We start from the raw sequence: 12,656 nt of genomic DNA on the forward strand, positions 1-12,656 counted from the left end.
ACAGGTTTAAACCAGTTTCTGATTACTTAAACCGGTTTATGTGTAACTTCTGTCCCTAGCCAAAAAGACTTTCCACACTGTGACTGGGGTATGGCTCACCCAAAACCACTATGCAATATGACAAATTCACAAATTTGTATAATCAGCTAAAAACATACATTATCAACTTCTCTGGCCTTTAAAATGTAGTAAGCATGTCATAAAAAATATTGCTTCAAAATCTGTTATTTCACCTCTCCTACAAAATGTGGAGAAAGTCAGTGAAGCTCTATACCATTCCCAAAGGTCAACCAGCTGGGGCTTTAGTGTCCCAAATATGGGAAGCGAGTTGCATGAACTGTAAAACATAGCATAAGACCATATTATCTCCACAAATCTTGATTGTGCATAATAATTTGTTTAGACTGTCAGGTAAGTTTGTTGTAGTTGTGGGTTGTTTTTTTTTACATTGTATCATTCATAAATCATATAAATATAGATTGTAATAACACTATGAAATTGTTTGCAGTGCTTTTAGTGCTATATATGAATGGAAAACCTTTATTTTTTTACACAGGATTAAACTAGAGTTAATCAGTTAAAATTAGTGAATTGTCTCCCTGTAACCAACTCAGATTATTTCTGAAGGCCTTTATCATTATCATGAACACTAATAACTAACCCATGTTAAGTTACATAAAAGATCCTTTGCCTCCAAATAACAAAACCCTCTCCATCTGAGTTGACCTATAAATGCTTCCTTTGAGTTTGAAAGACTTGTTTGGCAGAGTTTGGGCGGGGAAGGGGGAGTTCTTTCCATAGAAACATTTAATTAATTTATTTTTAGCTTTTTCATTTCTCTCTTACTGTTTCAAAGCTTGGGCTTTGTCCTAAAAAGTGTGGGAGTATTGATTTACAAGTTACATTTTGACTTACAGGGTCACATAGAATTATTCACATGGCAGTTAAAGTTCACATGGAAAGCACAGTGTGCTGCTTATGTAGATATATGAAACTGAATTGATATTACCTCTGCTGGCTCTCCAAATCTATCTTCTGTCTCCAAGGAGTTGCATACAGCAAGGCTCTCAAAGCATCTTTGACTCCAGTATTTCTGCAACTTTGTTATTCCTTTGTCACGTCTCCCAAGATTACCTTATTCCTATACTTTCGCTCATAACATTGAATCATATCCTCTACCACTATGTTTTATTCTTGCCTGGAACACAGCTCCACAACATACATAAGATACCACAAGAAGATAAGAGTTTGGGTTATACAAGAAGATAAGAGTTTGGGTCATGACTTTTACGATTTAAATTCATAGTGGGTGCATCTACACATGTGCTTACTGTAGAGTTGAAAAATTAGCTCTTCATTAAAGTGTCATAGTTTACACATACAAAAAACTAGAACTCTTGGTTCCAAAATTATACCTTTTATTAGACCAATTGGGAAATCACAAGAAAATTGTCCTTTTCCGCAAGCTTTCAGGATCAAAGTCCCTTCATCAGGCTCTGGGAAAAGTGTAGATGGTACAAGATGGTAAAAAGTCCCCAAAGGTAGGAAATAAACTTCATTTTTGCACAGAGGGACTTTGAGAAAAGGACTTTGATCCCAAAAGCTTGCAGAAAAGGACAATTTCCTTGTGATTTCCCAGTTGGTCTAATAAAAGATATCATTTTGGAACCAAGAGTTCTAGTTTCCTGTATGTCTTTTTGTCTCAGACCAACACGGCTACCAAGTACACCCCTGAAACATAGTTTACACGTGCACAGGTATTAGGGTGCAGGAAATTAACTCTGCCGTAGGACAGTACTATCCTATGGCAGAGTAATTTACTCTGGTGAAACGTGTAGCTGGTGATGGGCTGACCTGGTGCAGGAGGGTGATAAATTGTGGGGGTTGCTTTCCACCTAGCCCTGCACTTTAGCACCCTTGTGCTGCAGCGAGCCCTCTGCCATCTGATGTTGCCACCCAGAGCCTGGGGATGACCCCTCCATGTCCCCTACCAACTTGGGACTGCTCTGCCCTGTCTCAAAGTGCTGTGGTCCCAGGCAGATGTGCAGAAGCTGTGCCCAGAAGCAGTTTTCTCCAGCTTGAAGAGCACCGGAGTTTATCACATCAGATTAATTGCATATGTAGATGCACCCAGTTAGTAGCAACCTAGGAGTTTGTGGCAACCTTTGAAATTTTCTCTGGTGATGAGGAGCTGATGGATCTGTTAAAGTCTCTAGGTTAGAATCTCTATTTCTCTATACCCTAAAGATGGTCGTACCCTGCATTTTTCTCACATAGGTTGGCAGTTCTTTTAGGAACACAAATCAGTGATCCACAGATGGAACAACCTGCCAGAGAGTGCTTTGACTTATTCTTACCAATTAGTGGCATGTTTATATCTCTAGTTTATTATGTTAAGTTCTCTGTAAGGTTATTGGAATGACCTTATTTACATAAATTTCTAAACTTATTCCATAGCTTTTGTCTCAATAATATTTTATGACAGTGAATTCATTGGGTTACTACAATATTAACCCAATGAATTCCCAGTATTTAAAAAAGAAACATTGTCTTTAATCAGTTTTAAATTCATTGCTCTCTTAGTTTCATAAGCTGACTCTTGGTTCACATATTAGGATAAATAAGAGGATTTGATTTAGTTTCTTCACTATTTTGTATACCTATATAATACCTCATGATTTTTCTCTCTCTAAATTAGATAGTGTCAACCGTTTTTCAATACCTTTTCCAATCATTACTTTCATTGTCAGTCTCTTGATCTATCTGTTTCAGTATCTGTGCTTCCTATTAAAAGTTGATCCACATGTGGGAAAGCCTATGGAGAAAAATGTTTTATATTCATACATTTGTATTATACACTTTAACTATGGCTTTATCTTGGTATGGAACAGAAAAACTGAAGTCTTTGATATTCTAATGCAAATTGGCTATTATTATTTGTCTCAAGATTCTTTCATGTCCAATATGCACAACTGTTTGAAATGTTCTGCTTATCTCCTAGTAAGAACTGAAGACTTTAGGTCTGATACTTCTGCAAGATAGTATTTTCAGAGCAGTGATTTGTAGGTCTGTGTTAAACTCTTGCCAGTACTTCTTAATGGTGTAATAAACAAGCACCTTTCCTGGCCTAAATTACAGGCTTTTGTCATGTGTGCTTGGGCTAATAACCAAAAAAAGCTACTTTCAGTCTAACTGCTATGAGGCCGAAGCGATGTTAAGTCTGTTCAGTAATATTCTCGTTCTGAAAACTGTATCACATTTTGCAAAAAAGTTTACACACCTAAATAGTAGAATTGGATAATTTGAAGATGTGATACCATACCCTGTGTCCTAACAACAGATCCTGAGGAAATGTTGCATATGACGCATTTAAATGCTTTGTCCCTATTTAATCTAGATCTAATTAACTATATATAGCATGCCTTTGTAAGTAGCAATGTCAGGCTGTTGTGAGAGACTGATAATTATTTTTGATACAGTAATTGCATGAAACAGAAGTTTTCATGTATTTTAAGTAACCTCTTTTTAGAAAATTAAATTCTAAAAATAAAATTATCTCAAAAAAATTTCAGCCTATATATCAGCTACTTTACAGCGTCATTTTTTGTGGTATTTCTGAATCCGTTCCAGAGAATTTACTTTTCTGCCTTTAGATGGAGAAGGGAAGACTTTGTTTATTGGCATTACAAACTGCCCTGATAAACATAAAATCTGTATGTGAAATATCTTTGAGGTTGTCTGTTTAAATACAAACAGGAAATAAATGCTAGTTCAAAATATTTATATTTGTAATAGAAATATTTCACACTTCTTTACTTTAGAGCTGTCTGTATGCATAAACTCTTGAATATCCATTAATTATTACTTTTGTTCATTTGTCTTTCCATCCTCTAGGCACGCCGAAAGGAGGTTTTTATTCAGGAACGATATGGGAGGTTTAATCTCAGTGACCCATTTCTGGCCCTGCAGAGAGATTTTGAGGCAGGTGCTGGCGATAAAGAAAAGAAGCCCATCTGTACCAATCCCCTCTCCATTTTAGAAGCTGTCATGGCTCACTGCAGAAAAATGCAAGAGAGAATGTCAGCTCAGTTGGCTGCTGCTGAAAACAGACAAAAGAAGGTATCATAGCTACTGCTTGTTGCCACTAACTCAATTTATTTCACTCATTTACTTTCTTATTGTGATCTTCATCTAATTTATTTGTCATCACAAATGTAAAGATCATATCAGCCTATGTTTGGCACACACACCAAGATGCTGATTGGTGATTATATGTTATGTTCAGACTGGTCATGTTCCATGAATTAAGCACTACTTATACATGAAATAAGGTTAACTCTAATGAGCCCATGTATGCAGGCACTTCTAACTATTGGGTTAAGAGCAAACAACATTTGTTCATGAGATATTTTTCAGCTCTGTTTTAGCCTAAGGCAGCTGCCTTTATACACATTTTTGGTTTTACTAAATATTTTAAAGGACAAAAATCTCTTGGTCATATATGACATGAGGTTGGAATAAGCCATAAACAAAACGTCTCTATCTGAAAATTGATAACTTTTTCAATTCTAATTTTAAAATACTGAATCTTTAAAATATTGCCAATAAAGAGAGACCTATTTGAATCAACATTATGACAATAATCCTTTTTCATACCAAAAACTGTCCTTTGCCATTTTGACATTGTGTTGATATGCCAGTCTGATGGAGCTACTGAGGTCAAATATTCCACTTTATGTGAAAGAGCTCATGATAAGCTACACTTAATAAACTGTTCATTGTTCTAAAACTCAAGAATGCATCTTGAGTGCATTGTAGCTTTTTGCCATTTCTTCTTTGGAGGTAACTGGTGTATTCAACTGCAACTTTGTCTACAGAGTTTTGTAAAGCATTTTAAGTTAATTTTGAGTTTATTTTTGTTTCAGCTGTATTTCATAAATTTGTACTTGGGTTCTTCCTTAAGTTTCTCTTTTTATGAAAATGACAGATAACAAATCTAGAAAATCTTTTTATTAAATCATTGCATGAGAAATACTTGCATTTGAAAAGTTGTAGATTAGCCTTAGCACCTAAAGTAAAATGATCTAGAGTTCAAATACTCTTTGTGCAAAACTTTGAAAGAGTGCAATCAGGTCTATGTTAGAAACTCTTGGAGATGTCAGTTAGGGATGGAAAATGTGTACGATTTTGTTTCGTTTTGTTTTGATTTTGACTTGTACTGGCAACAAGCCTAGTATGGAGACGAGTTCTGTTGACGTAAATGTATAGTTTTATTTAAATAATCATAAGGTATACCATTGAAAGCACTGGGTCTACATTATATTTGTTAGTATGTCCACGTCAGTATAGCTATTCCAGCAAATCTTCTCTAGTGTAGGCGTGAGAATACTCTTTCTGCTTTTCTGTTTGGTTCTGAAAATTCCTTCTGTACTGGAGTGGGAAACAGCCCAAATGTGTTATCCAGACAAGTGCTTAATTCTAGATAATACATACTTAGTATAGGCCTTAAAATGTGCAGTGGCACCTTTTACTTAATGCTAGCAACCATTTCCAGTCTAGAATGACATATGTTGGACTGATTTGCTTTCCATGCATCTTATTTGTCCAAATAGAAGATGACCCTGAATTTAAGATGACCCCCAAATAATTGGATTCTATACACAGAAAATTTATAAATGCATTATATGCTCCATGTAGAGACTCTAATTGTTGAAGGATTTAAATTCATCCCCCTGCCACTACTATAGACAAGGGGAGGCAGTAATGGGGCAAGCAGTGCAGGGACAGACTGGGAGTGCAGTAGAGGGCTATGTGCTAGGGCGGGCAGTGGGGGAGGCAGTAGGGGGCAGGCAAGGTGGAGGCAGTGGGATAGGCAGGCAGCTTGCTCCCTGCCATCTATCTCTCCTACCTCCCACTTATGCCTGTGCCCCACAGCCTCAGGCCCCTATTCCCCCTTCCCCCATCATCTTCCTCTTCCCCCTTCCACACAGCTTCTGCATCTCCATCCCCTCTTCTCCCTGTCTCTTGAAGTTTTTCTCCCCTGTCTGCCCCTTTACCTCTGCCTTACCTTTTACTTCAGCAGTCTGTGTCCCTGCTGAAGCCTGGGGGCACTGAACATGACTCCAGCCTGACCCCATAGTAGAAGTACAGAGCCAGCACCACGGCTACAGGGCTGGGCTGGAGCTATGCTCTGTGCTCCAGGCTGCAGCAAGGACAGAGCCTGCTGGCACAGAGCAAAGGTAAGAGGGAGTGCAGTGGGGGTGGGGAAAGGGGAGAGATGGGGAGAAGTGGAGTGGGTGGGAGAGGCAGTGAGGGCTTGAGGCTGCAGGTGAGGAGTGGAGGCTAGGGTGCAGAAGTAGCACGGGGCAGGCAGCACCTGCGGCTCCAGCCCCAACCCAAGGTTGGGACTGGAGCCACAGCAGCTGCCTGCACTCCCCCACATTGTACTTGATTGTAAGATGAGGGGCTTTCCCTCTCACCTTATGTTAACTATGGGGAGGTTGGGAGGGGGCAGGGAACAGACCTCACTTTTTAATCAAGTCAATATGATATTCTCCAAGCCAAAGATCAATTTTGTTTTCAGAAAGCTTCAACTAGGAGTTTGGCTATTTTTAATATGAAATATGTGGAAAAATTACCATTATAAATATAATTTTGCCATCATTTGACCTGCTTGTGCTACCTGAGTGTTTTGGGATAGAAAGCTAAAACTCAACAGAGACATGTTTTCCATAGTGCAGATGGAGTTTCTTGTCACCTTTCATACTTACTGGAGAACAGTGGAGATCTGTCTGATGAAGATAATCAAACTGTTCTAATTAAAATGAAAACTATTTTCCCATAGTACTGGTATGTAGTGGTGGATATTTTGACTTCTTTAAATTACCTGTCAGGATGACTCCTATTTAAGAGGTCATGAACAAGGATTTATTTAACATTTAAATAACCATCCATTAGGACTTTGTTAAAACATGAACCCTTCTAGAAGTTTTAAACTCTATACTGTTTAATTAAATCCTGCTCTCTGAATAATGGGTCTTTTTTTAAGTCATTGAGGTCTGTGTTACATAACCAAGATGTAATACAGTATTTTGTGGTGCAGTGTCATCTAAAACATGTATATCATTCACAACATTTCTACTGGAGGTTTAGTAAAATACATCTGAAAAAAAATCTTCTCTCCAAATTCCTCTATCTCAAAAGGTTTGAGCCTTTTTGCAGACCAGACTCTTTTTTAACTGTTACCACCATATGGTTGACTATTTTGGTTTATTGAGTCCAGTGGGACTATTCATATAACAATTCACCAGTGTCAGTGAGCAGTTGGTATGTGTCCTGAAGTAATTAAACGTGCATTTCAAAGTGCTTGTAATTTCAGATATAGCTCTAGCATTCTCACATATTGTAGAATAATAAAATATTTTACCATAGGCATTTCAGTTTGGAAGTAAAGGATATAGTATTTTTACTTTTCAGAAGGAAATGTGTTTTAATAAATCATAATTTTAGGAAAAAATACTTCAATCATAATTTATCTGACAGTTTGACTTAGAGGTGTCTGAATTGTATGAAGCTCCTTTTTAAGTAGACATTTAACTTATACACTGAAATTTAATAAAATGTGACTTTCCTAACGTGTATATAAAGTATGACCCTGGAAATTGTCAGTGTAGTCCCTATTTTTATTTAGTGTTAAGAGAGAAGAATGTTTAGATGAAGAGTGTTTGAAAATCAACTTGCTGAAGTTAAACAGGAAATTTTCCTGGGTCAGTGCCATCAATTTCTGGAGAACCTATCCTTTCATATATACTTTGCAAAAAAGTCATCAGTTAAATGGTAAAACTACAGCCTAAACAGAGCAGTTTCTCAGGCCTTCTAAGCTCATGGCAATATGTGGCAATCCTTAAGAAATACTCTCCTCTCAACCCTCCTTTACCCAAAAAATGTCCATCCCCTCAAAGTCTTTCTTCTTCTCAACCTTTCAAATCCATCCATGGGAGAGTTAATGAAATTATTTTGGGATGCACCATTGACTTGGTTAACTAATCATTAGGTACATATTCCTCTTCCCCCTCAGTTTCCTTTTATAAGGAGGTAGAACCAACTGTTGGCACTAGAATTGTGACCTTATTCCAGGCGGACCCAAACCCTCAGACCTACCACAACTTCTTCCATTCAATAATAGGCAAATTTTATCGATACACAGTGATAGCAGATAAGAGTAATGCAGGCAAGGTAAGCAAAATACCACTCTTCCCTCCTCCTCCCCCCCTTCCGATTTTATATCTGCCAGTCCTAAGGCTGTCGCAGAGGGAAGGATACATCTGGCCAATATGTGAGCTTCACTCTGTGATTCATTCTTGAAAGTCAGATGCCTGGAGGTCAAGGGCCATGGCCCAACTCCAACCCTAACCCCAAGTGGGGTGGGTGAGACCGGCTTGGTGGTGTGCCCTCTGCTCATGGTGGCCTCAAAATCCACCTTCTCAGGGACCTTTTGCTACTCTGAAAATCCTTCCTTTTATATCCTTTCCCTCTTCTGATGACTCTTCATTTCCAGGTGCCATTGACTGGTGTCCCTATGGTAGTCAAACTATCCACGTTCTGTCCTATCAGCATATTTCTTTGTTTCAACAAACCCATCATATGCATACATCTTAATTTGGTCATATACTGGTGTCTTAATTTGGGCATGTTTCAGCCTCCTAATTTGGTCCATCCACCAAAACTGGAAATCTCTAGGGGCTCTGCAGCTGGTCACTGTGACCTAACCAATGTGCCACGCCTATCTTGTGTTATGGATTTTCAGGGAACAGTATATAAATTCCCAGTCTGTTTATGCCCACTTGTCCATTGGCCTCAGAAAGGGTGTCTGCCTTGAAGGAAACGTTACAAACAGGCTTTTAAAAACCAATTAACCCCTGCCATTCCCCTGGACCATTGTTCTAATGCATATCTACTCCACCTATAAGTCAATTCCTAAAGGCAAATCTCTACATATCTTTTTAAGCCATCATCTACTCCTTTGTCTGTTTTTTTTAAGCTGATATTTTGACAGGGAATAGGATTGGGGAGTGACCTTTTGCTTCCAGTGAAACTGGAAATTGTCCTGTATAGGAACTGAAGACCAACTCTATTAACAAGGACGGTATCTCTCCACTTATTCGTATTCTTTCCTTTAAATTGAAAGAAATGATACAATTTTTCACAATATGTAAAAATATATTTTTGCAATAAAGAAATAGAAGAAGTTTATCTTTGGCTTTTAAAGAGTTGAAGACCCTTTAGCCAAAACAATCTTTTAAAAGCAAATTTGGTTGAGAGAATTCTTTTGCTCTAACCTAAGAATTAACACTGACTTAACGTGTCAGATATAGCTACTGCTACTTGATAACTCAACATAATTAGATCATGACACCTGACACCAAACTTTCGTCTTACTTTATTTACGTACATTTTGCCAAGTCATTACAGTGAACATGCTTCTTTTCAGCAATCTGAGTTACAGCATTAGAATAAAACTTATATCTGATTGGATTAAATGGTTCTTGGTGTTAATATGACTTGAACATTAGGAGCAATGCCACAAACTTTTATCTTTGGTTTACAGTATTCACAAGTCAATTATATATGAATAGTAGCATTTACTATTAAAGAGTTGTTGTTCACCTTTTCTCTTGAATACTACTTCGCTATGGAGGGCTTGATTCTGCATTCAGAAGTGTCTTGAAATGTTCTGAATATCAGAGTGACCCATTGACTTCACCAGGAGTTGAGGGGACCTGGCACATTACTGGGTGAAGGCCAGCATGAGGATCAGTAATAGTCATGTATCTGATTTATTTTTAATTTGAATAATAAGAGTGGAGTTTAAAAAATGAGGCCTGGGGGCTCTGGTCAAACCCTTCTTCCTAAAATACCTGAGGGCTTCATAATGGAATCAGTGGGACATCCGAAGTCATAGGTTGAGATTCTTCTTTGCATTCAGATGGAAGGGAAAAGGATGGGAACTAAGGTAGTCTTCAGTCAGAACTAGAAGATATTAAAGAAGTTTAACTGGGGCCTGGAGAGATTCCCTATGGTCCTGTTTAAGTCATGGTAACCTTCTTTTCCAACATGATTGCTATTCCAGAGCTTCTGATTGGATCCTTGGAGGTTAGATTTATCCATGTCCTATACATATTACCTTTTCCCTGGAAGCTGAGGGAAGAGGAACAGGGTAGATCAGTCTGAATAGAACTTGCATAAATACTTTTCCCCCTTAACACCCACTCTCTGATACTGTGAGAAACTGGATATTAAGATAGATTGTACCTGTGGTCAGACTCAGTATAGACATCTCTTATGTTCTTTGAGCTGGGTCTCTGTGAGTCCCTTCACACACTCAGGCTATTTTATCCAGCATAAAGCAGGAAGAGAACGAGTGCGGATCAGGATCACGCCAAAAGGAACTTAACTATAGGGTGAACAGAAACTGAGATTTTTAAAGTTAACAAAGGGCAAATTGAGCATGATTTAGTCCTTTATAATCATGGAAAGAGAGAATGTTTTAGTAGTACAATATGAGGTGGAGGGGAAGGAAAGGTAGAAAATAATCTTCTATTATTGTTGTCAAGCGTAGAAGCAAATGGGACAAAGGACTGCCCCCTTCCCAAAAAACTTTACAAACCAGGGACTGAGACAAAAGACAATGATATAGACCAGGGGTAGGCAAAATATGGCCTGCAGGCCAGATTCATCCCTCCAAGCCATTCTATTCAGCCTGCGGGTCCCCTAAAAAAAAATATAAAATTGATTATTATTTATCTGTCCAAGCTGACAAGGCTCCAGCAGCGGTAGGACCCAGGGGCAGCAGCAGCAAGGCCCGACCAGCTCCACCTCACCCTCAGCCCTTCCCCCAGCCCCCTTCTCCCCAACCCTCAACTGGCCTGGCAACCCTGGGGCAGTTCTGCCTGAGAGTGCAGTCAGGTAAGAAAAGTGGGGAGGGGAGAACCACTGACGATGGCCCTAGTCTGCGGGGGCCCAGCTGGCTCTTGCTGTTTTCTGCAGTCCTAGCCATGCAGCTGGGAACCACGCGCTGCTGAAGCGACAGGCAGGCAGGCAGGGGACATGGAAGAAGCAGTGGCTGCAGCAGGAAGGTGGGGATATGTTGGTGGCAGCAGCAGCAGGCAGGGGTGAGTAGCAGCGAGTGGGCGGGCAGGAGCGCAGCAATAGGTGGGCTGGAACACATCAGGAGCATGGGATCTGCGCTGGTAGGGGCCCAGCGTGGGAGCGGTAGGAGTGCGGAGCCCAGGGTGGAAGGGGCTCTAAGGAGCCGAGCCAGTTCTGTCCTTCTCCCTGCTGGCGCAGCAGGAGCCGGTGCGGCCCCCACAATTCCAGGCTGGCTCCATATAGTGCTGGCCAGACCAGGCTGGCTTCAGCACCATGCAATTCCCAACTACGTTGCAGTAGATGTTTGATTTTTAGAATATAATTTTTTTTTTCTGGTTTCAAGATAGCAACCCCCTTGCAAAAAGAACTTCTGGGGGCCAGGTGAGGGACTTCTGGTGGCAAAGGTCAGGGGCTACGGGGCGGGACTTCTGGTCCCAAGATGGCAACCAGGGTGTGGGGCACCTGTCAAGCAGCAGGGCTACCCATGCGGCCCTCAACAGCTTGCCAAAACTTGTTAAGTGGGCCTCCAGCCAAAAGAATTGCCCACCACTGATATAGACCCACAGGGGATTACAAAAGGACCAGATGAAAATATTGGTCAGCATGACAGATTGTGGTATCAGTACTTTAACTTTTCAGTTAATGTAACTTTTTTCAGGATTAGTTTTTGGAGGGGGCAGTGGGGGAAGAGCGCCATGGCTAGTAAGTATATAGAAGTGAAATTTGAAGAAAAAATATGAAGTGACATTCCATGTATAACTGGGGAGCATTTCCCAAGCTTGAGGGGCAGTATGCATAAAAGAGGAGAAAGCAACAAAAAACCCCCACACTTGCTTTAAATTTTAACAGGTGGGTGATGAAGGCTGATATCCCAGGCCAGTTATATACAAGAGTCAAACCTTCATGATACTGAAGAAAAGAGAATTGGTAATCTGAAAGTAGATTGTCAACTGTACCAAAATTTTCTTTAAATTCTCCATCTTAATGTAAACACTGCCATAAGTTGCACCAACATAAATGCATTGTGTGTCCATCCTCTAAGCCAGTAATTCTCAACTAGGGTGCCTTGACATCCTTTCAAGGGTGCCGCACAGTGTTAGAACTGTTAGGCATACAAATATGATTCACAAGGTAAACCCATAGATTTCAAATAGGAATCCATAGTGTTAAAAACATTCTGACCTGTTATGGTCTTCACTGAGTTCTTTGCAACAGAAAAATTACTCTGATAGTTTTTCCATAGTCAAAAATGCAAGTGAAAACTAAGCTGGCATTTTTCAAGAAGTACCTTGAGTCTAATAACAGGTGCCACAAGTCAGATGAGAAGTGCCTTGAGTCTAAGACATTGAGAACCACTGCCATAAACTTTTTACTCTTTCTGAGATAACACATTGTTACGTCCAGAAGTGGAAAGTAATGTGAGAACAGGGTAGGGACAGAACATATGCCATCTCATCTTTTGCTTTCCCATTCAAAGAGGTTACCCCTAGAAGAGACAGTGCTCAACA

General features: G+C 39.7%; 1 protein-coding gene across 1 annotated transcript in view; it reads left to right on the forward strand.

The window, feature by feature from the left end:
* The window catches only part of CTTNBP2 (cortactin binding protein 2), a 174,059-nt gene that overhangs the window by 78,490 nt on the left and 82,913 nt on the right, over positions 1 to 12,656 (forward strand). The window contains exon 3 of the mRNA XM_014601007.3: positions 3,895 to 4,119. Within this exon, the coding sequence (XP_014456493.2) occupies positions 3,895 to 4,119 (225 nt within the window). The remainder of the gene's footprint in view (positions 1 to 3,894; positions 4,120 to 12,656) is intronic.

This window comes from Alligator mississippiensis, chromosome 4 (genome assembly GCF_030867095.1).
Source record: "Alligator mississippiensis isolate rAllMis1 chromosome 4, rAllMis1, whole genome shotgun sequence".
NCBI classification, from domain to species: domain Eukaryota; kingdom Metazoa; phylum Chordata; order Crocodylia; family Alligatoridae; genus Alligator; species Alligator mississippiensis.